Source organism: Fulvia fulva, chromosome 13, assembly GCF_020509005.1.
Source record: "Fulvia fulva chromosome 13, complete sequence".
Taxonomy (NCBI): Eukaryota; Fungi; Ascomycota; class Dothideomycetes; order Mycosphaerellales; family Mycosphaerellaceae; genus Fulvia; species Fulvia fulva.
In genome coordinates this window covers 1,265,776-1,291,029 of record NC_063024.1, presented here as the reverse complement: position 1 = coordinate 1,291,029, position 25,254 = coordinate 1,265,776, and the positions used below count along the sequence as shown (strand labels likewise).

The 25,254-nt window shown below is 51.7% G+C and overlaps 6 protein-coding genes across 6 annotated transcripts; 1 reads left to right on the top strand and 5 right to left on the bottom strand.

Annotated features, from left to right (window-relative positions):
- Positions 1–164: 164 nt before the first annotated feature.
- CLAFUR5_14479 (uncharacterized protein) lies at positions 165–755 on the bottom strand (the record flags this gene model as incomplete). The annotated part of the gene is made up of 1 exon (XM_047913627.1): positions 165–755. The coding sequence occupies one exon, from the start codon at positions 753–755 to the stop codon at positions 165–167; it is 591 nt and encodes a 196-aa protein (XP_047769317.1).
- A 1,125-nt stretch (positions 756–1,880) lies between these two features.
- Positions 1,881–4,082, bottom strand: CLAFUR5_14478 (Virulence sensor protein BvgS; the record flags this gene model as incomplete). The annotated part of the gene is made up of 2 exons (XM_047913626.1): positions 1,881–2,623; positions 2,741–4,082. The coding sequence occupies 2 exons, from the start codon at positions 4,080–4,082 to the stop codon at positions 1,881–1,883; spliced, it is 2,085 nt and encodes a 694-aa protein (XP_047769316.1).
- Positions 4,083–4,115: 33 nt separating this feature from the next.
- On the bottom strand, positions 4,116–4,835 carry CLAFUR5_14477 (uncharacterized protein; the record flags this gene model as incomplete). Its single annotated transcript, XM_047913625.1, has 1 exon — positions 4,116–4,835. The coding sequence occupies one exon, from the start codon at positions 4,833–4,835 to the stop codon at positions 4,116–4,118; it is 720 nt and encodes a 239-aa protein (XP_047769313.1).
- A 1,208-nt stretch (positions 4,836–6,043) lies between these two features.
- Positions 6,044–7,306, top strand: CLAFUR5_14476 (NADP-dependent alcohol dehydrogenase C 2; the record flags this gene model as incomplete). Its single annotated transcript, XM_047913624.1, has 3 exons — positions 6,044–6,279; positions 6,805–6,947; positions 6,999–7,306. The coding sequence occupies 3 exons, from the start codon at positions 6,044–6,046 to the stop codon at positions 7,304–7,306; spliced, it is 687 nt and encodes a 228-aa protein (XP_047769312.1).
- A 165-nt stretch (positions 7,307–7,471) lies between these two features.
- CLAFUR5_14475 (Vegetative incompatibility protein HET-E-1) lies at positions 7,472–9,307 on the bottom strand (the record flags this gene model as incomplete). The annotated part of the gene is made up of 1 exon (XM_047913623.1): positions 7,472–9,307. The coding sequence occupies one exon, from the start codon at positions 9,305–9,307 to the stop codon at positions 7,472–7,474; it is 1,836 nt and encodes a 611-aa protein (XP_047769315.1).
- Positions 9,308–10,217: 910 nt separating this feature from the next.
- CLAFUR5_14474 (uncharacterized protein) lies at positions 10,218–12,395 on the bottom strand (the record flags this gene model as incomplete). The annotated part of the gene is made up of 1 exon (XM_047913622.1): positions 10,218–12,395. One exon carries the CDS (start codon positions 12,393–12,395, stop codon positions 10,218–10,220), a length of 2,178 nt encoding a protein of 725 aa, XP_047769314.1.
- Between the last annotated feature and the right edge of the window lie 12,859 nt (positions 12,396–25,254).

Sequence of the window (25,254 nt, the reverse complement as noted above, 5' to 3'; positions counted from 1 at the left end):
GAAGTGCTAGAGTGGCCGTATCGCTTTGACAGCAGTAGGTATGTTTATCGTACTCGAGCTATCACACGCAGGTCACAGCCGCCATTGACCCTTGAATGCAGCGGTCGCCTCTCTATCTCGTTCCTTCTATCTGATGTTCGAAGCTTGAAATCCTGCGCCTTCTTTCATACCGCAATGTCTGTATAAGTCGGCCCCTCCGCTAGACTGAAGAGTCGCCAGTGAGTCAGTCCAGTGATGATAGCCTCATCGGGCCGAGTAAACCCAGCGACGAACATGTCACCCCAAGTGACGCCCACCGCCCCAGCCTTCACCACCTTACTCACACCAGCCGCATAGTCTCCGTGCCGTGAATTGAGCACATCCGCACGAGCGATTGGCGGCTGAGATACCAGCTGCCGGCGCCAAGAAGCGTTGAGACGCCAGAGAACATCGAGCTGGGAGTACTTGTACTTGTCGGCACGTGGATTGAGATATGGCCCAATGACTAGTGGATGTGCGGCGGGTCGTGTTTCTGCGAGTTCGTGTGGTGTATCTGGGTGTAGTGCTTGATCTGCGATCGGCTCGAAGAACATGGCCTGTTGGAGCTTGCGCGAGCCATCGAGGACTGCCTTCCACTGCTTGCAGGTGCGCTGGACGTTGACGAGAAGGCCGCGCATGGGTAACTCGAGGAAGATGGCCTCGGCGAGTTCGGCGGTGTCGAAGACGGCAAGACATGCTAGGGACTGCGGCTTTGTGATCTGCGGTAGCGTCAGCATGTTGAGACCTGTGTAGACCGGTGGTACTCGCCTGCGACATCTCGCCGATTGTGCCGATGTGGTGTGTTATGCGATCACCGGAGAACGTGAGCGTGAGATTTGAACTGAGCGACGAGAAGCGGCAGTCGCGATAGAACTACGGGAAATAGCCGAAGATTGAGCAGGAATGTCTCGAATGCTGGCTTGGCAGACATGTGCCAACGTTAAGCGAGTCACGCTCCTGTATTAGCTCGCCCCAGGTCGACTAAACAACGCAGGAGGAAGTCCCAGGTTGTTCTCGGACGTGCTCTACCCGCCGCCCACTAACGTGTGATTTGATAGCTCAGAAGATGCACCACGCATCTTCACCATCGAGATCCGTATCTGTACACCGTCGTCCAAGCAGATCCGCGAGTGCTGCCGGAGTCAGTTGCTCGGCCATTCTGATGCTACATAAGTCATATTCAGTCCGTGCTGAGCATACATACTATGGTTGGAGGGTTGCAGCGCAAAAGAGACCACAGAGTGCATGGAGAGTCGGCCTCATCTGAACCTGTTCGTCTGATGTCTATTCTATCCGATCGATGCTTTCTATCGTCCTGTGCCGTCTCATGCCACACGCACATCAATCCGTGCATTACACGCCTCCGCTAGAATGCCTTGCGCTCCACCACCCTCTATCTTGAAGTGCTCACATCTCCCACCCACGCCATGAGCTTCTGCCTCACACTCCTCTACCGTGTTCGCCTTCGTCGCACCAAGCATTGCCGAGCCCGTTCTATCTCTGATGATTCGCTCCATCCGGCAGGATACCCTCTCGGATGACTGGTTCCTCTCTTCTCACTCAAGCTAGTCCGGCACTGGGAGGATCAACATAGGTAGCGTCCATGTGTCTCAATGTGGGAGCCCGCTAAGGGCGTAGAAGATCCGCTGTCGATATCCCGAACGAACGGTACAGCCCTGAACGCAGGCTTGCCAGATCGATGTCGCCGCCCTTGAGTCTTGGGAATCTCGGGTGTATTGACCCTTCTAGACCTTCACCTTCATGTATGTCGCGGCTTCAGCCGCTCAGCCCGTTGAGACTGCCTGCAGAGCGCATTCCCGATATACAAGTCCCAGTCCGATATACCATTACCGCTGCTCCCTTCACGACTCATCCGTAAGGGACTGCCTCAACTCCGCAAACTTAACCGGCTTAGGAAGAAACAGATCAATCCCAGCACTCGCCGCATCAATCTGCGCCTGCGCACTCGCCAACCCCGTCAGCGCAATAATCTTCGTCTTCTTCAACCCATGCTCCTGCTCAAACTCTCTAATCTTGCGAGTTGATTCCATCCCATCCATCACCGGCATACTGATATCCATCAGCACAAAGTCAAAGCGACGGGGAAGGTGCGAGTCGTGGCGGGTAGGTGCTGGTCGAGTTGTTGTGTCTGGGTCTGTCGCGTGGTCGCTTTCGTCGGCGGGAGCTAGTGGGACGTGACATGCTGCTTCGTAGATATCTAGAGCCTCCTGTCCGTTTTCGGCTTCGAGGTAGCTGAATTTGTTTTTCTTCATGAACATGACTAGTAACTGTCGATTGATCTTGTTGTCGTCGACCAGTAGGATGTGGAAGGCGGGGTCTGGTGAACGTGCTCTGCTGGGCGCTTCAGATACGTCCTTCGACTGTGAGCCCGAGCTTGAAGCCGTGCTATCGTGGTCCTTCCTAACGGGCAGTTTGGGCTGCGGCTCGAGGGACGATTGTAGTGACGGTGTTGCTGGATCAAACGGCGTTGGCGAAGGATATGAGATCGCGCAGGACATGCTCTTACTAAGGTCTTGCTTAGCGGGCTCTTCTGCAGCGGGTGTCATCGGCAGAGAGCTTATAGAGGCTTCAGGAGTGGGTTCACCTATCACAAAAGATGTCAGTGCCCGTCTGTCTGGATAGCGCGCTACAGCTCCTCATTATCCCGAAGCAGCTCGAAGCGCATACGCTTGAGGGATAGTATCGTTCTTCGATAACATACCTGTCTCTTCAGCAACTTCTTGTGCTCTTCTTAAGCAGTGCGAGAACACCTTGGCGAGCTTTCGAGGGCCGCAAGGCTGTGGTATCACCTCAACAATTCTCCCTAATTGCTTGAGAGCCGTTGATTGATCTCGTGATATCGACATAGCGTCTTCATCGTTCATACAGACCAAAATGATCGGTACGCCTCGGCGCGAGAGTGCCTTCGTATCGGCATGTCGGTCGAGTAGTTCCTCAATCGGCGGTGGTTCGCAAAACAAATATAGGTCGGCACCATCGACTTCCATCTCCGATGAGGTGGTGACCTTCATACCGAACCAATTGGTGCAGATTTCCCGAAGTGTCTGCTCCAGTCGTGAGATGTGATGATCCGGACCGCGAGTCTGGCCAGCTGGCGTGACGTTAAGAAGGACCAAGTGCAGACCTTTTGTTCGTTCTGCGATGTCAATCATCTCTTGGTCTGGTGGCCGAACAGGACTATCGCCGGCAGGCGTGAGACTCAGGCGGATATCGACCTCTGTTCCGACGTCCTTTTGAGAAGTCAAATCGATTGATCCACCCAACGAGTCAACGATCTGTTTGACAATGCTCAACCCTAGTCCAGTACCCGGCTGGAACGGGTCTTCCTGTGAGAATGGAAGGAATGCTCGATCTCGCTGGAAAGACTCGGACATACCCTTACCAGAGTCAACAACACGGATCAGGCATTTGACCTTCGAACTGTTTGGGTCCTCCTGGGCACGCAGAGAAATGGCTACGAAGCCAGTCGATGTGTACTTGAGGGCATTGCCTAGCAGATTCATAATGATCCGACGCAGCGATCCAGGCTGTATGCGAACGAACCATGATCGTCGCGGGCTGATGTCCAAGAGCACGCAAACGTGGCCATTGACATCGAGAAGCTCTCCTGAAGACGACGCAGGGTCTTCTTTGCTCTCCTTGGTCCTGACAGGCTCCCGCGAGCTGCTAGCGCTTCGCGACGTCTTGCCACCTACAGCGCCGCCCAATGGTCTCTTGAAAGAGTGTCCAGCGGTGACAGCTTCTGCGACTTCCTCGATTAGTACACCCAGATCGACTTCGGCGACCATATTCAGGCTCTCCATCGATGAGTCCGACGTCAGATTAATGGCCTTGTTCTGCTTCGCATGCCTGCGCATTTGAACTCTTCCGAGCTTATTGATCTTACTGTAGTCCAGAACGTGGTTGAGAGTGTCCAGAAGTGTTCTTCCGCAGGTCACGATTGATGTCAGGAGACCAGATTGATAAGCATCCGTTGCTGTGTCCATGAGAAACTCTGCTGCGCCAAGGATACCGTGAAGAGGCGATCGAAGCTCGTGGCTCATTGATGCGACGAAGGTCGTCTTGGCCGCTTCGTTTCATTGCATGTTCATCCTGATCACCTCCGAGACTATGCAATTGCCGAACGCTCGTAGGCAAGATAGATCTGCATCCAGACTGATCATCCGCCCAGTCACGCTTGTCCACAGGAAGCACCCGGCGATCAGCTTCTCCTCGGCATTGTCGTACAGAGGCAGGAAGATGACATTCTTGGCTCCAGGAATCTTGTTGAGAAGCTCCTTGTGGTCCATGCGGCGCTTTCGTTGGCGCACTCTGTCGTGACTGTTTGACGTACCATCGCTCGCAACTGAAGGAGGCGGCTCCCTATCGCTAGCGCTCTCGTCCGCTGAAGAAACGCCTGCGCCTTCTTCGGTGAATGAGAAAGCTCTGCCCTGGGGGAAGAGCGAAAAGTACCTCTCCAGCGTTCCAAGCGTCAAAGCCGTGCCGTTCTCGGTCTCACAACGTGCATATTCGTCTGCTATGGAGAAGGCCAGACTTTTGCACGGTCTGGCGGTAGGTGCAGAGTCGGAGTCCGATGCTGTGGTATCGTGCTTTTCCGACTCGGAGCTGGTTCGAGGCGATGGCTGTGCTTCAGTACTTGTGCGAATGCTGCCATCAACGGCTCCATCGAATCCAGCAGGCGTGACGATCAGCTTGGCCTTCTCATCAGCACTTGCTGTAGCACCAAATATAGCTGCCCCATCGGCGAGAGCTGAGTCACGTAAGATGTCGGCAGCTCTGAGAAACATTCGTGTCATGGTGTCTTCGCCTCTGTTGCGCGAGGAAGTCCTTGGTACGCGACGAGAAGACTCTCGAGTAGTCATTCGTGGCCTGGCTGACGGATTCAATCGAGCTTCCTGTTCTGGTCGGGCACTGACGGGCGAGCTCTGTTGGCTCTGAGCACCATCGCTGTTGGCAGATGAAGAAGCATCTCGTTGGGTGGCGTGCGAGATCGAGTTGCGCGATGCTCTCAACATGCTTCGCGACATTCAGTGAGGAGCCGTGGGCGGCGAGCCATGGCTGGTAGTAGCGCTGGACTTCGCGTTCCGCGAGCTCACGAGACATGGTTGTTGTGCATGCGCGATGTGCAATGCACTGCTGCTATCAGCCCGCTGGCCAAGTCGGCGTGTCAGTGTCGCGATTGAGGGAAGCGGGAAAGGTGGACACCAGGAATGCAGTCACGAAGGGACAGGTACTTGGCGCCACCCGTCGCTCGCTTGCACTGCTTGCACATGGAGTCGGTCGGAGACGAGGGCGTGGAGGGCAGGACGCGCCAAGACGGCACAACTTCACAAGCCGATAAACACCAAACACCGGGACGTCGGAGCCTTTGTCTGATAACACATCTCGCACATTCGCGCAAAATCACGATATGGACAACGATGAGAGCAGGGCAGCTGCAGAGTCGCGGGCAAGGCGTGAAAGGTGTTGCTGATATTCTGGTCGCGCCGTTCCTGCCAGATCGAACTCAAAAACAGCCACGTCCACGGTCCAGGCACAGCCACGTCACCACGTGGCCATCCTCCGAGGCCTGGCCGTTGGAGAGCAAGGATCTCCAGACTCCGGCGCCTTCCTCCCTCGGCTCCACCTGTCTAACATGCCGCCTCATCACTCCCGGAGAGCAGTCCGCTCAGTCTGCACCGCACTCTCACAACCATCTCCATCAACATCATCAAGGGCTTGTCGAGGCGATGATTTAGGGCGTCGACAGGCAACATCTCCGTATGCTACATCACGTCTGAACCTCAGCTCTATGAAACTGGTCTTGCGAGGCACTACGGTGCAATCCGACAACGGCATGGAATTCTTACTCGTGTGTCTAGCACGCAGCACCGCACTCACGTCTCTCGACCTCACTTTCGAATTCGTTCTCCTTGCCGATTGTCGGCAGATTGCGGACTCTAAGTCGAGCCGGCTACTTTCACAGCAGACACTTCCTGCACTCAGGCATGTCAGAGTCACCAAGATGCAAATCAACCTGATGGACCTGATCATGTTCGTTCGTGCACAAGCTAGACTGCAGAGCATGACGATGGTCGACTATTTTGCTGTTGGACTATCATCGCCGGACATCGATTCCTGGACATCAGCGATCTTCAGTGGAGCTCACGCTTCTGCCATGCTGAAGAATGTCGTTGGTTTCGAAGGGCTGGAGTACGAGTGTGTTGAGGGAAGGCAGGATATCATGCTGTACAAGGCTTTGTGAGCAGAAGTGAACGTGTCTGTGGAAAGTGGAAGCCATTCTACCATGACTCCCAGAATGATTGTCGTCGGAGCCGAACACAAGTCAAGAGCGACGGGAGACAGAGGCCGCCAAACCACGAGGACTTTGCTCACGCCTGAAGTTGACGACGAAGGCGGCCGCAATCGAACACTACACTGTATGGCGCCGATGAGAGGGAATTCCAAAAGTTGCTCACGAGACGCCGCGATTGTTTGGAGGCGTCATTCGCTGGCGGGGCCGCATCGCGCGTGCCCATCACCAGTCTCACACGAAAGCCCAGAACACGTTGATGAGGTATGGTCTCGGTCCAATGCCCTAGCTCGGTTGGAGCCCGTCAAAGATGGAATGCAAGCACACCTCCATGGTGCAGCATGTACGCCAGAATGTCCGCGGAATCGACAAGCATTCTGCTATGCTGGTGACTATCAAAGCCAATTCCAACCCGATGACGGACATTGACTGCGGTAGAGATCGGTTTCGACGTCATGTTGTTCTCGCTCCAGGACCAAGGAAGAAGATGCTCGCAAGATGGGCGCAGATGATTTCATTGCTACCGGAGAGGAAGGGTGGCAGGAGAAGCATGCCGGATATCTTGACTTGATCATCGGCACCATCTCGAACCCGAAGATGCCATTCAAACCATACGGTGAGTTGTTTCCATTGACGAGTGGGGGTCTATCGGCTAACTTGTGCGCAGTGGGCCCCCTGGGCTACAAGGGCCGCTTCGTGCAGCTTGGTCTTGCCGAAGATCCCATGCCCTCTTTTGGTGCCGCAAGTCCGATCATGAAGGGTGTCAGCGTCAGTGGTAGCTTGATCGGCAGTCCGCAAGAGATCGAAGAGATGTTGCAATTGGCTTCAGATAACAAGGTGCAAGCCTGGATTCAGACCCGGCCTATGAGAAGGACGCCAACCAGGTTATCCGGGACTTTGAGGAGGGCAAGCCAAGGTACAGGTACTGTCTGGTCAACTAAGACAGCGGCGAGAAGTGGCTCCAACCACTCTTAGACGCGCCAATACTGCGTCCTGTGTAGCTCCGGCAAAATGTAGCCATACTTTCAAGCCTATGGGAGCCGGATACCATGACTTCACACTCGACAATATGTCCGTTAGACGCCGGTGGCGGGCTGATGTTGGAGATGGTCCTCCAAGCGCGTGCCTGCTCCATGAACTTTATGCATACGATCCGGTATCTGGCACACGGCCTTCACGTACAAAGTAGTTTACCAACATGAGACTGCAAGCCGTAGCACCGAAAAAGATCATGACCAACAAGTGACCGTTGAGATAGAGCTCCCTGAGTGATCGTGGTACATGACCTGATCTTCCACGCCCACTGCCGTTTGTGTCACCACGCCTTACTGACTTCCAGTACATCCCAGTCTCAGTCGCGTAACGCATCGCCACGTAGGGCAATTGCCATGCAGCGAGAACGAGGCTGATCATCATGCCGATGTTATCCACTCGCTGTAAGACACCCGTACTAGATAGCAGTGCTCCCAAGCCAAGGTATAACAAGCTGTAGCCAGCCATGCTCCAGCCAACTAGATAGATGTTCAATGTGAGCAGTGGCCCCAGTACATGCTCGAAGCAGCTCATGAGCAGCAAGGACGAAGCGCACGAAGATCTCGTCATAGAAAGGATCATCCCAGCAGGTCGATATGGCGTAAGCTTCTCAAGGTCACGATGATTCGTTGTCCGGACAGTGCGCGCTTGACTAGGTGCCGCTACGTGAATCAAGTGATGGCCCATAGGGAATCGAAATAGCCACTTCGGCGTATGCCAGAACAACTTGAGCGCGGATCTTCGCGACCAAATTCCCTGAGGCGAGGCGGGATCAAGGCCTTGACGACCTTGATCTTGCGCTTCGCGACACATGAGGACGGCGAAGCTTCCTCCATCGCCAGCACCTCGACAGTCGCAGGTGCATTGTAAAGATACGAGCACGTCAGCTTCGCCTGCAGCCAAGATGACCCGGCCATATAGTGAAGAGCTGAGCAGTGTTCGCATGGAGTCTATAGCTATCGGGAACTCGAGACCCCGATTTGTCGTTCTATAAGGCGGTCGGTCGTAGAACTCACGGCCCCGTCTGAGGCAAGGGAATCTCCAGAATTCAGCTGGCGAGTTTGCTAGCATGCCGCGTGGTGCTAGACCTTGCTGCGCTGACCAAGGATTCTTTGTAGATTCGACTAGCGCCGTCCAAGCAAATATGGTCTCATCATCTGATTGCGCGATGATCGCTTCCTGTAGACGGGTGAAGGCTTTGGCACCTTCGCCATACAACAATGACATGTTTACGTCAAACAGGCCAAGTAGACAATATGCAATGTCTTCCGTTCTAGTTGTGCGCCGCCTCGAGGCCCAGTACATTCGTTTCGATACGCTCGCCGTAGACAGGCTCGTGTGCCCACTAAGAAAGGCTCTCTCGATCCCGGCGATGCTGGAGAGTATGTTACAGAGACTGGATTTGGTGCCAAGGGGGAGTGGCTTAATGCTAGGATCCGAAGCAGTGTGATAGAACTGCATAGCTCGGGGTGCTAGAAGCTCCTGTAATGTCCAGCCTCGGCCGAACCACGATGTCGAGAAGTCGGCATCCACCGGGCTATAATTGGCCTGCGCTGCTGCCTCGTGGGAGTAGATGAATGGGACATGGTTGGGTAGAGGTTCGAAGTATCTGACGTCCTGGTCTGTCAAAAATGCATAGCAGATCGTAGAGTCACGATACCATGCAAACATTGGGTTGATGGCCTCGGACAGCTCCGCGCTGCTGCTGGCATCGATGCAGCAAGTATCGACCCATAGCCATTCGATGCCTCCACTTCTGGCAAGAGCGCATGCGCGCTCAATCTTGAGATGTCCAGTGCTCGTGGTATTGTCCTTTCTGCAGAACTGGCGAAAAGTCACCTCATCGTCATCATTCTCGGCCCATCGATGAGAGAGGATAGCATACTTTGGAATGTTCTGGCTGAAACTCCTGAGATACAAATCAGTTGTGTGTATCAGGCGCATCGTCAGCGCGCTTTGGAAGATCCGTTGTCGTTGTCAGACTGAAGTTCTGGTCATTGGAGCTGCCCTGAATAGCTGTCAAACGCCACAGCTCGTGCTCTTCTGTTGTGTAACCACACCCGAACCAGCTCCCCTGCCTTTTGAGCGCCTCGTTCTTGGGCAATGCGCATGCGGCTGAAGTGTCGACTTCGCCTCTTCGTTACCGATCCCACTTCTCTCAGGGTAAATTCGCCTAATCAACAGCTCGCTAGCTCGTGGGTACATCCTCTTCATGGCCAGGGTGAGCTTGCACTGATCACCATGTGATGTCTGTGCCGGTTGGCTAACAATTCAGCACGTCCCCATTCTTCCTCTACAGCACTATAGTACAACAGGTTCGCCATACTAGTACAAATGCAATGCAAAGAAATAAGGCCACACACAGCCCATGGTATCACACTTTCACCTAAAACCGCCAACTCTCTCTCTCCCCAAAGCCACCAATTCCCAATCTCTCTGCCACCAATCGCGCACGCGTCAAACATTACAGACACCCTCCCATGCAATATGCTAAAACGGAAGAGAGCCAGCCGTATACACAGTAAACGTAATGCCGCCATGTACCCTCTTTCTCAACACGCCCTCGCTATGCAAGAAAACAGCACAAAGTCGACGATATGTCTCCTGTTCAGGCTTTCATCCGACGCACGCTCACTCAAAGAGATTGACCTTTGATTGGTCAGAGTTCGTACCACTCCCACACACTCCTCCTCCCTCCAGGCGATGAAGCGTCCTCGTCATTCGCACCATCGATGCTCGGCAGAGGCGGGAGCGGTTTCTCCCAGTCCACCACTTCGATGTGAGTGGCGCTTTCATCTTCCTCTTCTTCAGCCACCTCGCTGAGTCTCGTCGGCTGATGAGCAAGTCCGGACGCCTAATCCATAGTCCTCCTACTACTTCTCTCTTCCTCCTCTTCCAGCACATCACTCAATCTCGTAGGATGATGATGGCGGGGGACGTACTGCTGATAATCATCATATCCCTCGCCCTCATAGTCAGGCGTAGACTCGGCACCACCGCTGCTCCCACCTCCACCTCCGCCTGCAGTGGCGGGTGTATACGTTGCCATCGCCGCCGCGCTATTGCTTGGCACGCTCGGTGCTTCAGGAATCAGCCCGCCATGGAACTGCGCAGCCTGATCTCGTTCGCGACGAACTGCTTCCTCGGTATCGAAGTCTTCCTCGGAGGCGGAGGAGCGGGCTGGTTGTGGTTGGCCTCGTTGCCGGAAGATGATGGGATTGCCGCGTTCGTCGTATTGGACTTCGCCGCGACCGTCGAGGGCATATTCGGTGCCAATCTCGGGGTTGGAGCCGCCGTAGCTGCCTTCGCCGACAAAGCGGACTTCTTCGCGCGGGAGGATAGCGGTGGTTCGTGGGACGGAAGCGCCAGGTGCGGTATGCGCAGGTTGGCTGCCTTGTTGATAGTAGCGTTGTGCTTCTGAAGTACTTACCGACGGCTGTGGTATCCGTTGTTGTGCTGGTGAGCTTGCTGCAGGGTACTGGCTTGGCGTCACTTGCTGGCAGGGACTTGATGATGCCGGTATGGCTGTTTGCATGGTGGCTGCAGATGTCGGGGTCCGATCTTGACCATGTCCTTGCTGGTAGCTCTGAGGATGGTACGATCCTTGTGCCAGTGATTGTGAAGGTGGTTGTTGCCGACCACTGTCTGTGAACGGGTCCGTATTCGTGGGCGATGCAGCATCGTGGCGATAGTACTCTCGCTCATCACCCGGACTCTGCATACCAGCTGCGGCCGCTTGTGACGCCAGACCAGTGCTGGCATACCCTGACGGACCATCTCGTGTCACAGGTCTCTGCGGCCCTTGGCTAGCACTTCCGGTCCGACTTGCTGGGCCGCCAAAGTACGGCACCACTTGCACTCCAGCGACAAGCGTGACCCGGCCTTCTTTGAGACTCTGAGCTGTGTCAAGTGATTCTTGGTTCCTACGACCAAGTTCTTCCCATGCTCGTCGTGCCTCATCTTTCGAGATCATCAGCTCGCGCCGCATCTCACTGACTTCGCGCTTGGCGTTCTCCACAGCGATGGAGTTGTCTGTTGTGTTCCGCGCTGCATCTTCTCGTGCTTGTCGCTCAACTTTGAGCTGCCTTTCCATGCCGGCTTGTATCTCGCGATTGCGCTCGTTGTCCGCTCGCGTCTCGAAGAACCATCGTTGGAACTTACGCTCACTGCTGGCGCGTAATCGTTGTAATTCGACTACCGCGTGGAAGAGGTTAGCTCCTGCTGCTGATAGATCCGTGATCTGCCTGTTCAGTGTCGAGGCGTTGGGTACTGTCTCTCGGATATCTTCCGTGTTTTGTTCCAGCTTGTGTAGCCAGTAACTCGTCAAGCCTTCCCAGTGTGATGACAGTGTTTCCCATCTTTCAAAAGCATGCGGGAACGATGATGCAGTCCCTCGCTGGGAGCCTTCACCCGGTGCCGTCGCTGCTGTAGATGCGTGTGCTGATGAGCTGGGCTGTGCGCCAGCAGTGGTAGCTTGTGTCCGCGTAGCTTGCTGGGGTTGTGTCCGCCGTGTTGCGCCAGTTGTTGCAGGTGCCGGTCTAGGTTGATCCTGCTGCGACAGTGCAGGCCCTCGGGCTCTACCTGAAGCATAGTCTTGCGCAGCAGGTCTGCTGGGTAGATCTTGACTGGCCCTACTCGTTGGATCGCCCAGCATGTTCGCGCCAGCAACGTCCCCAGCTATGCGGCTGCTCCGCCGCTGATCGCCAGAAGAGCTGTCGAAGCGTGGAACCTGCGGCGCAGACACGTCAGGGCTGTACTGACTTGACGTGTTACTGAACCGCGGCACAGCACCAGGTATAGCTGCAGCTCTTCGCTCAGCGCTCGTTCGCCTCTCTTCAGCTTGACGGCGTTTCTGCTCTTCCTCCGCCTGCCGCGACTCCTCCATCCGCCGCTGCTCTCGTGCCTCGCGATCCCTCATGATCATCTGTGGTGTCCGTATCTGCGCGCCGCCTGACACGGGCACTGGCCCGCCTGTTCGCGCTCCGCCATTGTTGGATGCTCGCGCTGCGCTGCCACCGCCGAGATCCGACATCTGGGCGTTCTCTTCGATCTCGTCCGCGGTGAAAGGGATCGGCTTGCGGATTGCCTCTTCAAGCGCGTAGAGGATAGCACTGTGCGTGCGCCGGGAAATGCGAAGCGCCGGATGTGGTGTTGTGCTGGAGTGATGCGCAGATGTCGCTCGTCGATGTGCTTTTGCCTTCGCTACGCCTGCGCGGGGCGGTGATGCGCTGGTGGGTGAGTCGAAGGAAGTCGATCGTTTGAGACGCGATGGTACAGCCTCAAAGTGTTTCGTGCGTCGGAGGCTGCGGGCGGTAACGTTGCTGCCACTGCTGGATGAAGGTCTGCTGGTGTCGTTCTGCTGTTCGCGGTAGTGTGCCTGAGCCTGCTCCTGGCGCTGTATTAAAGAAGTCGTATACCGGTCGTGGGTATCGTCTCGGTCGTTAAGCCTGCCCGCGGTTGGGGCTGACAGTGTTACTGCGGTATGCAGCAACGATGAATGTCAGCGAGTATCGTTCGGGTAATCGTCGTTGCTGGCGCTGTGCGCTATGCTATGCTGAGCTGGGCCACTGTCTTGCCAATGGGCAGGGTAGGGTAGGGACTGCTACCGAGGACGGCAATCGTCGAGAGGCAGATCTAATCGGCGCGGCGCGTGACCGGGGTGCTGGAGCTGGTGCTGGAGCTGGTGCTGGTGCTGGAGCTGGTGCTGGTGCTGGAGCTGGTGCTGGTGCTGGCGCAGGTATGGATTACGGGACGAGGCTCTGGACGGCGAGACAGTGGTGAGCGATGCTTCCACAGGTAGCGACAGTGACAATGCCTCGAGGGAGTGTACAGCCATCTTCGTGCAGGGGAGCAGCGCGACGCGACAAGGGCAGCAGCTTTTGAGGAGGTCGGGGTGGACGTGACGTGCTAAAGTCGAGATGGCTGGTCGGGCAGGATACATGTAAAGTCAAGTGGCTGGCAAAATGGTCGATGCGCCCTCGAAGCGAAAACTGTTACGGGGATGGAATCCGCCCAGACTCACCTTTCTATATTTGTACAAGCAGGATCAACGCCGAAATGCTAGTGCAGAAGTCCAGAAAATCGATCTGGAAGACCGTCTCCTGTATCGTTGCAAGATGTGGTGAAGTCGTGCGTTGTCAATGCCACCGCGGGCATGTCCAGTGTCCTGCAGCAAAATGGCCGAATGGCAGTCGAAGGTTGATGATGCAAGCTGCAGCTGCTGCAAGAGCGAACGCCTGGAGATGCCGCTGCCGGCCGATCGAAGTCGTTGAAGGAAACGGTGCGCCGTCGCTTTCAGCAGATGGCCTGCTCGTGTTGTCGTCGTACTTCGTTCTGACCATCATAGCAGAGTATTACCGTCGTGAGATCGATCCTGGTCGTAGTCGTCATTTGCAATGGTTTGTTTCCTCGGCAAGCAAAGTGGGCAAGAAACAGAAACGATCCAGAGAAACGAAAAGAAACAGGCAGGCCAAACAACCAAACCTGCTTCCCCAGCATATCCACAGCATCGCCTACCGCTACAGCGCTCTCGCTCATGTCGTGCGTGCGCTGGCGGGCTCGCAGCAGGATCGTCCCCTGGGCCCCTTCATCTGCATCCGCGCCTTGCGGTCGGCAATCCCTTGTCACATCCCGTGTGCCGTTCGCGTCAAACAGCGGCAGCCCGTGGAGACGGCAGAGCCCAGAGGAGAGTTTGGGCACAAATGTATCGATACAAGTTGATGAAAAAGGTGAGGAGAAGGCGGCATGGGAGGGATCTTTGGGCAACCTTTTCTGTTGTCTCGGGCAGCTGTAGCCTGTCTATCAAAGGTCATCTCAGATCCAACGTGACCGGCTTGGAGGTTGGTTCCCCGCCAATTGCATGCCAGAGAGCTTCCCTTGCGTCGTCTGGAAAAGAGCTGGCTCGCCCCTGCCGGCCATCATGTGCCATGCCGTCGTCCGACCATGGGACCTCGTTGTTGGTGGTGTTGTGTTCCTGCATCACCGCGGGAGGGGTGGAGGCGGAGATTTCCTGAGACCTGCGTTTGGAGATCCCGATGACACCTGTGCGACATCGAGTCGTGCGTGATGATTCCCGCACCAGAGAACGTTATGAGAACGTGTGAGAGTCATGCATACAGACCTGACATTCGCGACAGCGCGACCTGTCTTCACCTCGGCGATGTCGTGGGTGAGCAAGTAGTACAGTCGTCACATTGATGTTGCAGTAAGTGCTTTATGGAAGTGGCTGGTTGGCTGAGCGTCCTTCGAAACTTCCCAATTTGGAGACTGATTCCGGGCTTGGCGTCAAATGTGGAAGTGCAAAGCCGCAACAAGTGAACGATCCCAACACGGGTGATCCTCCGTCGGAGTTCTTCGCAAGAGCTCGTCTACAACTGCACAGAACAATTGGCAAGTAGAACACTTTGCGACACAGTCTTGCAAGCAGGAGCACTTCATGAGATCTTGCTACATATCTGTGAGAGATATAAGCCAAAAATAAACCCCCCTAATAGACATTGTACAAGACTGTGGCATCGTATGTGGCTACATCAAGTCACAGATCACGGGCTTTGCGAAGCCCTGTATGCACTTGTCACACCATACCACAGTGGTGAGCAAAAATTAGGAATACGTGTTCCGATACCGGCTACAATGCTGTTAGGATGCGTTGCATGCCATATCGTGCAGCAAAGATGCTTACGAGTCGAACCCGGCTCTCTGTGAAGCTGTCAGCACCTGCACGGACAACGGTACAATGTGGTGGGAACTCACGCCCGGTGCTACCATGAGGATGGTTGAAAGCGGGCGATGCTAGCTGTTGTCTCCATTAGTGGCATGGTCGTATGTGGAATTATCGTTGTTCCAACGTACCCGATACACCATATCGGAGAGACTGCAGCAGCCTGATTGGTTGCAGGATGTGCAAGGGAAAAGACTGTCTGTCTATGTAGCTTACAAAAAAGATGTGGAAGCTTGGGTCGGGCGGGCAGCTCAAGTAAAACTTTGATTCCCGGCGCTCAGCCGACCATAGAACACTTCCACCTGCATTGCAACTCGTCAAGAAGATTATTCACCAGCTGTATCTTGCGTGTATCTTACCGAGCTAGCCCAAGGAACAGTATGTCGGAATGTTCATTCATTTCACAAGTCCAGTCTTGGCAAAGCTTGGCTTCGAGGACTCCATGACTTTTAGAGCGCATGATGTCCACAACTCCGAGCGCGATCCATTGCACGCGCTGATCCAAACACTGGCCAGCTTACTGGGGCTTCTTCCATATGGTCAGGTCTGCTCGCTGCGCTGTCGCTCCAGCTCAGAACGTCCGGCCGAAATCGATCCTGCGTTGAGCCCAGAGACACGGCCGTGTATATTGATACGACCACACTCCGACGCGACAACGACACTCAAGAGTAGGAGAACATGACAATATGGTGTAAAAGGATGAAAGCGTGAAAGAGCTATACTCGCGATGTGGTCGACCCTTTGTCGCAATACACAGCCCTTCGGCTAGCGACATGAGGCATGGCGAAGTGGTCACACAAGATGGAACACATGCAATGCGCCGAGACGAAAACGGAGATGTAAAGTGATCTGCGACGATGATCATGATCGATGCGGCGAGCTGAAAGATTCAAAGCAGAGAGGTGCGATGGACCATACACCGTTTAGTCAACTGCGTGGAATGCTATTCTATGCAAGTATACCGCTCTGTCTCTTCCGAACCATTGCTCAGCGTATCCGCAACAACACGCTACTATACTCATTGCGCCGAAGGCGCGTTATAATATGGCGAAGCCGCACCGAGCAAGCGCAGCGTTCATTGGACGAAGTCCATTGAACGCTAGCTGCTAGTGCGGCGTAGCCATTGGCTGAATCCGTGTAGGTGGAGACTGCGGCATGCGCCGAGCTTGCGAGGCCGTGCGCAGTCACCACCACAACACGGATTCAGCAACACTGCGCAATACCATAGCGACGTGTGAGCCTGCGAACACTCGAGCGGAGGTCATTGAGCCCGCCGGAGGCAATCGACAGCCCTCGCGACAAGAGCCTGCCGCAGGCAAAGGGGGGTCCAGGGGGTCTTCCCTGGAAACACAAGAGATGGATTTGGAGACCACACACGCCTACACCTCGCGACAAGAGCTTGCCGCAGGCAGAGGGGGGTCTCGGGGGTCTCCCCTAGGGAACGAGAAGAGACGGACCTGGATACTACAGCGGTGTTGGTGTCAGCAATAGGAAACGGATTGCGCCCACGAGCTGGACGACCACAAACAGATTGCGCTTGAGCTGGAAGGCTAGAGACAGATTGCGCCCGAGCTGGAAGACTAGAAACAGATTGCGCCCAAGCTGGACGACCTAACCTCCAGTAATACAACCTACTGGATGAAGCAGAAGCAGGATGCGTAAGGCGGTAGTGACGGAGACCCAGGACAATGGTATGGCGCCATCATAGCTTGCACCTCATATACTGCCGGCGGTATGTGCAAGGTGTTTCTCGCAGCCCTATTGGCTAACGATCAAACGGCAGAAACGAGCCTGTCCGTAGCAGCTGCAGCATCCGTAGCGCGTAGATAGCGACAGCCAATCAGATCACGAGAAACACTGTCAAGTTATACCTACCGTGCCTACTAGCAAAAAGAGACGACGATGCAGCAATTGAACACGCTCGAACTAGCGACCTTGACGCCTGTCTCACTCTGTGTCCACGCTCACCTCACCCCACCCCCATAGGCATTAGCAAAAAGAGATAGACAGGGCACGCTCGAACTGGTGACCTTCACGACCTTCTAAAGTGTAGAAAGTAAGGCACCCCGAAGGTGCCTTTACAACTTTCCCTCGACGGAGGTGAGACTATTACAGTATATCCAAACACCCCATTATCGCCGGTGAGCGAACCCACCGACTGTTCATACCTATGAACTTCAATCGAGTCATCCTATAGCCGCCCGAAGACAACACTGCGAGGCGTAGGCGCACCTAGGCAACAATAGGGAAGGTAACGAATACCGCATCCTAAGGAGGCCACGACCGGTGATACCCGCTATACATAATAAAGAGAAGAAGATAAGTTTAAAGCTTCGATAGGCCACGATAAGTAATGCGCCATCAATTAATTGATTAGACTTTCGATAACCTAGAGGGTAGTGAAGCGATGAGTTCAACCCCTAAGCGTAGCAAGCTACAAACGGACTTTTGCCCTATAATAGGCTATTGTCTCGCAATAGCATTAATATAATAGCACACTAAGGATGTATCGTACAACGTGCTATAGTTATAGATAACTACTTAGCTATATTGCCGCTACGCGAGACAATAGGCATACAAATTATCTCAATGATATAGCTTTAGTAAAAGTGAGATAAGAAGTGAGACTAGGGAAGTCAAAAGCTACCCTAACCTTATATAAAGCATTCACTAACATAATGAGTCAGTAGGACTCTTTTATTGTTATAGTCTCCCTATAGAGTATATAGAAGGTAGGGACAGAAGAGCCTTAGAGTACTTAGAAGTCGTTAAGAAGTAAAAGTCTAGCTTAGTATATAAGCGCTAAGAATTATAGGCCCCGTAACATTTACTACGGGACCTAGCCCTCTAAATTCACTACTCTACTAACCCTTAACAGATTCACTTCGGCTCGTAACTATATAACTTACGGTACTCCCGCGAGCACCCGCAACTACGCTAGACCCTAGAAGAAGCACGTAGAAGACTCGGAACGTAGGGCAGGTTAGAATAAGGTTTTGAGTAAAGCTACTAAGCGCGGCTTCGTACGGGTTAGCCCTATTAATACGGGGATATATACTCGCGAGGATCGCGTATAAGTATCTAGCCTTCCCTAGGCCTCTCTTACTTTCTTCGTCTTTTATTTTGTGTAGCAATTATACTATACCCTTTATATCTATACTTCGTACCTACATTCTCGCTTTTACTCTTATATCTTATAGGCTAGGCTCTCGCCCTAACATTTATATACGTACTAATCTATTAAGGAGCCTGCTATTACTTTGATATTACGCCCTACCTAGAGGATACGTATAGCTCTATAGGGTTAGGCGAAGAGGCGCTATAATAGCGGCTACCTCCTTATAAAAGGTCGCTCCTCCTTATAAAAAGTCTTAATACGTACGCTCTATATAAAGGGTATAAATCTATATATAGGACGTATATAGGACGTATATAGAAACCCTTAGTACGTCGAAGATACCGCGTAGACGCTAGGTAACTAAACGAGCGTTAGTAATATAAAGGAGGCTAGAGGCTACGCCCTCTCTAGAGGAGCCTATATAGCTCCGTAGGACCCCTAGTATATACGATAGTCGACAAGATAAATACGGACACTACTAATACGTAAACATTATATATAGGAACTGAATTAGTAGCTCGGTATAGGGCGGAAGGCTATATACGCCGAGATAGTATTTAATAAATAGTATCGGATACCTATAGAAGATTCTTATATATAATTACGGTAAATTAGGGTTATATCGAATGTTCTTATAAGGGCGCGCGTACTATAGGGTCCGAATGAGAGAGTTGTTATTCTACGAAGCTATAAAAGAGGAGCGCGAGGCGCGGCGAAGTTATAAAGTAAAGCTAAGCCGCGCTAACCCGATACGGAAGGTCCGCGGTTCACCCGGGCCGACGTAGCTATAGTAAGGGGTCGCGAGCTACCCGTGACAGTTCTACTCTCTTCCGTCTTCTTTTCCGTAATCTACTTCCGCTTACTTTCTAAGTTCTTAAGCTCGTCTCTCTCTCTCCTCCGTAATCTCTATCTCGATATCGTACTTTCTATTACTCTATCTACTATTAAGATAGACAGACAATAATAATAGTAGAAGAATAGAACGATACACTACTATAATAACAATCGTACTAGGAGGTGTATCCCTAGACCCCCTAGGAGGCGGTAGTCCTTATAAGAACACCCCTCCCTCTAAGCCGGTAGTACCTATCGACATCGACCTTAAAGCTCTTAGCCTAGATAGCTATACCTACTATAGTTCTAAGAAGCCGAATAAGGAGTTCCTTCCGTAGATATACCCTCCGTAGATATACCCGCCGTAGATCTAGCCTCCGTAGATCTAGCCTACGCCTACTCGCTATCCGAACCTACCTACCGGGTCGCCCCTTAGTACACCTCCTTTAATATCTTAACTATAGATACCGAGAACATATCTAATACTAAATCCTAATTAGATTCTAAGGTATTACCTACTCGTACGATATATACCGAATATAGTTAGAGATCTTTAAGCTCGGAATATAGCTAAGCGTACTAGTCGATATACGACTCGTTAATAATAATAAGCTAAATAAGATAAGCTATAGGGTAAGGAATAGGACATTAATACTAGCGGTAGTACTAGTACTAGTACTTCTTAAAATATAACTAGTACCGCCTCTTAGAATATATCGTTTACGCTAATACCTCCTAGCGCGCTAGCTACGCTAATAGCGCCTATCGCTCTACGCCGAGCTTTCCTCGCTCTAAAGGCTCCTAACTACTTCGAATATACTAAGTATTATATCTTACGGGTAGAATTACGATAGGATAGTATAACCGAGAACTATTACGTTTACTACTACGATAGCGTTATCGGTAGTAACCTAATCTATAAGTATAAGTAGTATATACCTTATAAGAATAAGTACCCTAGGATAGATTTTATATATAGAGACAACGATAAAGAAGAGGCTGACCGGATTTACCTACGCTATAGGCCTAGAGCTAGACCTCTTAGGTCTATACTATTATTATCCGCTCCTAGCCGTAGTTACCGCCGCGCTTAAGCTTACTCCGAGTCTGTTTAATATAAGCGTATTATACGTCTTAATCGCCTTATTAATTCGGATTCGCCGCCGATACCTACGGACGACAACCTTTAATAAACCCTCGATAAGATACCTATACTTAACGAACACGACGAATTATTACGATAGGAGTTTATCTAGGATGTCTTTCGTAATTAATAGGTCTATACTCTATATTATTACCGTAAGCGCTTAGGAGACCCTAGTAAGATACTTACGCCCGACGGCATTTACTATAATTACTATATAAAGGACGGGAGGAGATACTATATAGAACGGAGGGAGGAAAACGCTCATCGATCTCTACGCCAAAACAAGACATATTCGAAAGCTCTTATTAAGGCCATTCTAACGATATATAAAGCAGGCCACTGCCCCTAGGACTAAGGGAGTTCTACCTTATTCAATCTAGATAGCTTGAAGCTCTCTTCACCCTGTTTCTTTAGCTCTAAACGCCGCGGAGGTGCCTAGCTACATTAGGCAACTCCTAGGTAATAGTAGCCTAGGCTACGGTACTAACGGCGCCTACGGCCCTATAGGCGAAGCCCCCCTAAGATAACTAGTAGCAACTTATAGAGGACGTAAAAAGTATAGAAACTAACGATCAGCTCCCTTACCGGTCTCTATAGGTAATGATCACTTAGCTACGTACGGCGCTTATACTGTCGTATTACCGAGGGCAACAAGAAATAAGGACGACGTCCTAGGCGATTAGCAAGGCCACCCGGAATCAATACCCCTATAGCTAGGCATCGGTCGCGGTATCGATACTAGGCCCCCGCCTAACGTACGATGTAGTTACGATCCGTATTGTAGCAAAGGAAGACTAGGCCGAAGTTGCGAAGCTATTAAACAAGGAGCTCGCCTAACGAATTAACTAACTAGGGGTAGTCGTAGTGTACTAATAGTCTAACGGCACTCTATAGATCTATACTAGCTCTACTACTACTAGGAGGCACCTAGAGGTATAGCTATAGTAGGCATCTAAGGTTACGGCATTAGCGAAGGTCTTAACGAAACAATTTACGATCCTAGTCTACGATATGCCTAAGGAGTTTAACCTAACTAACTAGGGTCACCTACGCGCTCTCTAAGAGGACAACCCGGTCACTCTTAACTCTCTAATCTAGAAGGCGACTTGGCTCTATAGGAAATGGCTAGAAGGTAAGAAGGCCTCGGCGCTAATAGTATAGCTATAAGACGCGAAAGCGGCGGATCTAGCGATAGAACAAGGCCTAGTCTAGTAATATAGCCTTAAGATAGTAGAAAAGTACTCCTTATCCTTTCGTGTCCTCTAATACTTTAAATGCTAACATTATAGACACCAAACCTATACGTGTACAAATAAGTAGGCCTACTCGAACTATATAGGAGACTATATATCTAGGGACTATATATCGACTACGAGACGGTACGCGAACTGTCCGGGGCACTACCTATCGTATAGTACGGAATGCCTATAGCGGAAACTAGCGAAAAACAAGGCAATCACAAATAGAACCGTCGCCTTAAGATTCTACGGCGACCGTAAGGCTAGCCTATACCGGAACTAACTAGCGGCGGTCGGGCATAAGCGCCCTAGGGCCGAGAACGATATAAAGGATACGTAACCTAGGGCGTACGGGAGGCCACGTACTCTACTAGCTACGGCGAGGGAATCTAACTAGGCCCGGCTCCCCTTTAGTATATAGCCGATAGGCGTAGACTAGGACGTATAGGGTAGTAGGACATAGGACGATATAGAGGAAATAATTGTCGATACCGATAACTAGCCTCGACGCGCTTAGTATCATCTAGTATAACGTCAACTATAGCAAGGATATAGTCTAGAACCATTTCCTACACGAGGCGGACCCGCGCGTCTACTACGTCCTTATAATCTAGGAGCTCTAGATTAACCCGTACTATAAGAGACTAACGACCTACAAGTTACTAGACTACACGACATGCCTACGAGGCGACGGTAGACCCCGTACGTGCTTCTATGTTAGCATAGACATACTAGAATCCGACTAGGAGGTAGTATACTACGTAGACGAAGAAGGCGGGGGCGATATTACCTCCCTCTACGTAGGTAGCACCTAGATACACAACCTATATATATAACCGCTAGCCTCGAGGTCTAGCCGCGACCTAGGGGTCTATAGACACCTAGATAGTGCGCTTAAGAGACAAGGGTACTATATCGTAGTAGGAGACTTTAACATATACCACCCTTCCTAGGAAAGCCTTATATAGCCGTACCCTATAGCCGACGAAGTACTCGACTTGATAGCGAGTAACGTAATTGCCCTTAATACCCCGAAGGACCTAGGCACCTAGAAGAGAGGGGGACTCTACGGCACGATCGACCTCTCCTAGATCTTAGATAGCTACTACTATACGGTAACCTACTATAGGATCGAATATAAACTCGAGGCGTCATTAGACTATATACTAGTTAGGACCTCTATTACGATATAGATATAACGTATACTAGCGAGAACCCCTAAGCTAAACTAGGGAAAGGCCTACTAGGCTAACATCTAGGCGTGCCTCGATGACTCCGAGAGGCTAGTCTAGATCGCGTAGTAGTAATACATTAGTAAAGACGAGATAGACGAGGCAGTCTAAGGGTTAATAGACGAGATAAGAAAAGCGACCTTACTTTACGTTCCGCTTACCTAACTAACGACATAGTCTAAACTATACTAGACGCCGGAGTGTACTACGGTAGTAAGAGAAGGAAGGAGAGCCCGCCGGGTGTAGACGAGTAGCTATAGCGAGGAGGCCTAGAACGTATATAGGGAGGCATACTAACAGAAGAAAGCTATAATACGAAGGGAGAAAGCAGTCGGCTAGAGGGCTATAGTAGAAGAAATCGCCGGCAAGCTAGAGAGGATGTAGAAGCTAGCGAAATAGGCCCGACAGGACCCTACATAGGGCCCCTCCTTCTCTATCCTAGCGCTACAATTGCCTAGTAGCCCGGTTAGCGACCCCGAGGCCAAGGCACGTCTACTAGCTAGCAAGTTCTTCCCGCCCCTAGTCGAGGCTAATCTAAGCGATATAAACAGCTCTACTCCCCTAGCCCCTAGTATCGCGGTCTAATAGGAGGTGTCCGAGGGAGAAGTTGCCGCTATACTTAGGAAGTTACCGGCGAAGAAAGCCCCGGGGCCGGATAGGATCCTAAACGAGCTACTAAAGAAGTGTAGAGATCAACTAGCCCTAGTAGTTATAGCGATCTTTAACGCCTACCTATAGACCGGATACTACCCGATAGTATTTAAATAATCGACGATAGTAGTCCTACGTAAGCCGTAAAAGGAAGACTATACGTAGGTAAAGTCGTACCGCCTAATTGCGCTCCTTAATACTCTTAGGAAGGCGCTTAAGAAGCTAGTTATAACGAGACTCTCCGAGGCGGTAGAGGAATACTCCCTACTCCCGGACACCTAGATAGGTACGCGCCTATAGCGATCGACGCTATCCGCGATAGAACTTATTACCTCTTAGGTAAAGGCTATCTAGTATAAGAATAGGGACAAGGTGGCTTCCTTACTTAGCCTAGACATATCGGGAGCCTTTGACTACGTGTTATACCCGCGGCTACTCTATATCCTAAGGTCGAAAGGACGCCCTAAGTAGCTTATTAACTTCGTACGGTCCTACCTCCAAAACCGTAGTACGTCGATCCTAGTCGGCTAGTATAGAAGCCTATTTTAAGTAGTCTATACTAGAATCCCGTAAGGCTTAATACTAGTACCTATTCTATTCCTCTTCTTTATAGCGACGCTACTCCTAGCCCTAGAATCCTAGAACACCGCTACGAGCGGCTTCGTAGACGACACGAATATCCTAGCGTAGTCTTCCTCGACTAAGGAGAACTATAGGCTACTAGAAGAGAAGCATAAGATCTACGAGGACTAGGCTAGGAGGTATAGGGCTCGGTTTGCCCTAGAAAAGTACAATCTAATACACTTTACGCGCCGGCTACGATTCTATAATATATAAGCTTCTATCTAGATATAGGGGTACACGACTAACCCGGTAAATTAGCTTAGGATCCTCGGACTATAGGTAGGCCCGGCGCTACGGTAGAGGAAGTACGTATAGGTAATATTACGGAAAGCTAAACAGAATATAGCATTATACTAGAGGCTTACTACGTCTATATAGGACGCGGACTTCCGGTAGTTACGACTCCTATATACGGCTATTATACGGCCAGTCCTTACCTATAGTAGCTAAGTGTAGTCCTTAGGCGAGAGGGCCTACCTATCGAAGGGACTCGTCGCGCCGCTAGCGAAGATCTAAAACTAATGCCTAAGGAAGGTCACCGGGGTATACAAGTCGATACTAATAAGGATACTTAAGTACGAGACCGCTATACCGCCGATCGACCTATATATCTAGGGACTACGGACCTCCTACTTAGGCAAGTCGGTATAGTACCTAGTATAGTAGGTCATCGCTAGTATAGTCGTAAGGGCCCGCGAATTAGTACTAGCGTATAAGGGTATTCGACCCGGAAACGAGCCGAACTACCGGGTAAGGGACGAATAGCTAGTAACACGGTAGGAAGGTAAGAAGCCGTTTATAGAGCAACTATAGAAAGAGAGGTAGAACAACTAGGGTGTAGGGCATAGTAGACGCCCTTAGCTAGCGGGACAACCTAAGGAATAGTTAGCTACGAAATCCGCGGTTAAGCACCCCCTAAAGCTTATCTACTACCGCCTTACGAGGGTATAGAGTAGTATAGTAACCTAACTACAAAGCGAACATATCGGCCTCTAGGGGGACCTATTATAGAGGAAGGTTCTAGGATACACAAATACTAGCTACCCCTACGGCTATCGCTCCTAGAACGTACGGTACGTACTCCTCGTCTATCCGAGTTAGTCGCTAGGAAGGGGGGAGTAGATAGTAAAGGCGAGGAACCGGACGATTAGGGCACTTCTTAACAACGCTAAGGACCTACGACGTATTACGAACTAGATACTAGAGAAGGGCTAGCTAGAACAGTACCGCCTAGTAGGAGTAGTATAGGAAGAGAGGACACGACGTAGCGCGACGAGACCGGCTAGGAGCGTAGGCTAACGGGGTAGTAATATAGACTACGTACGTT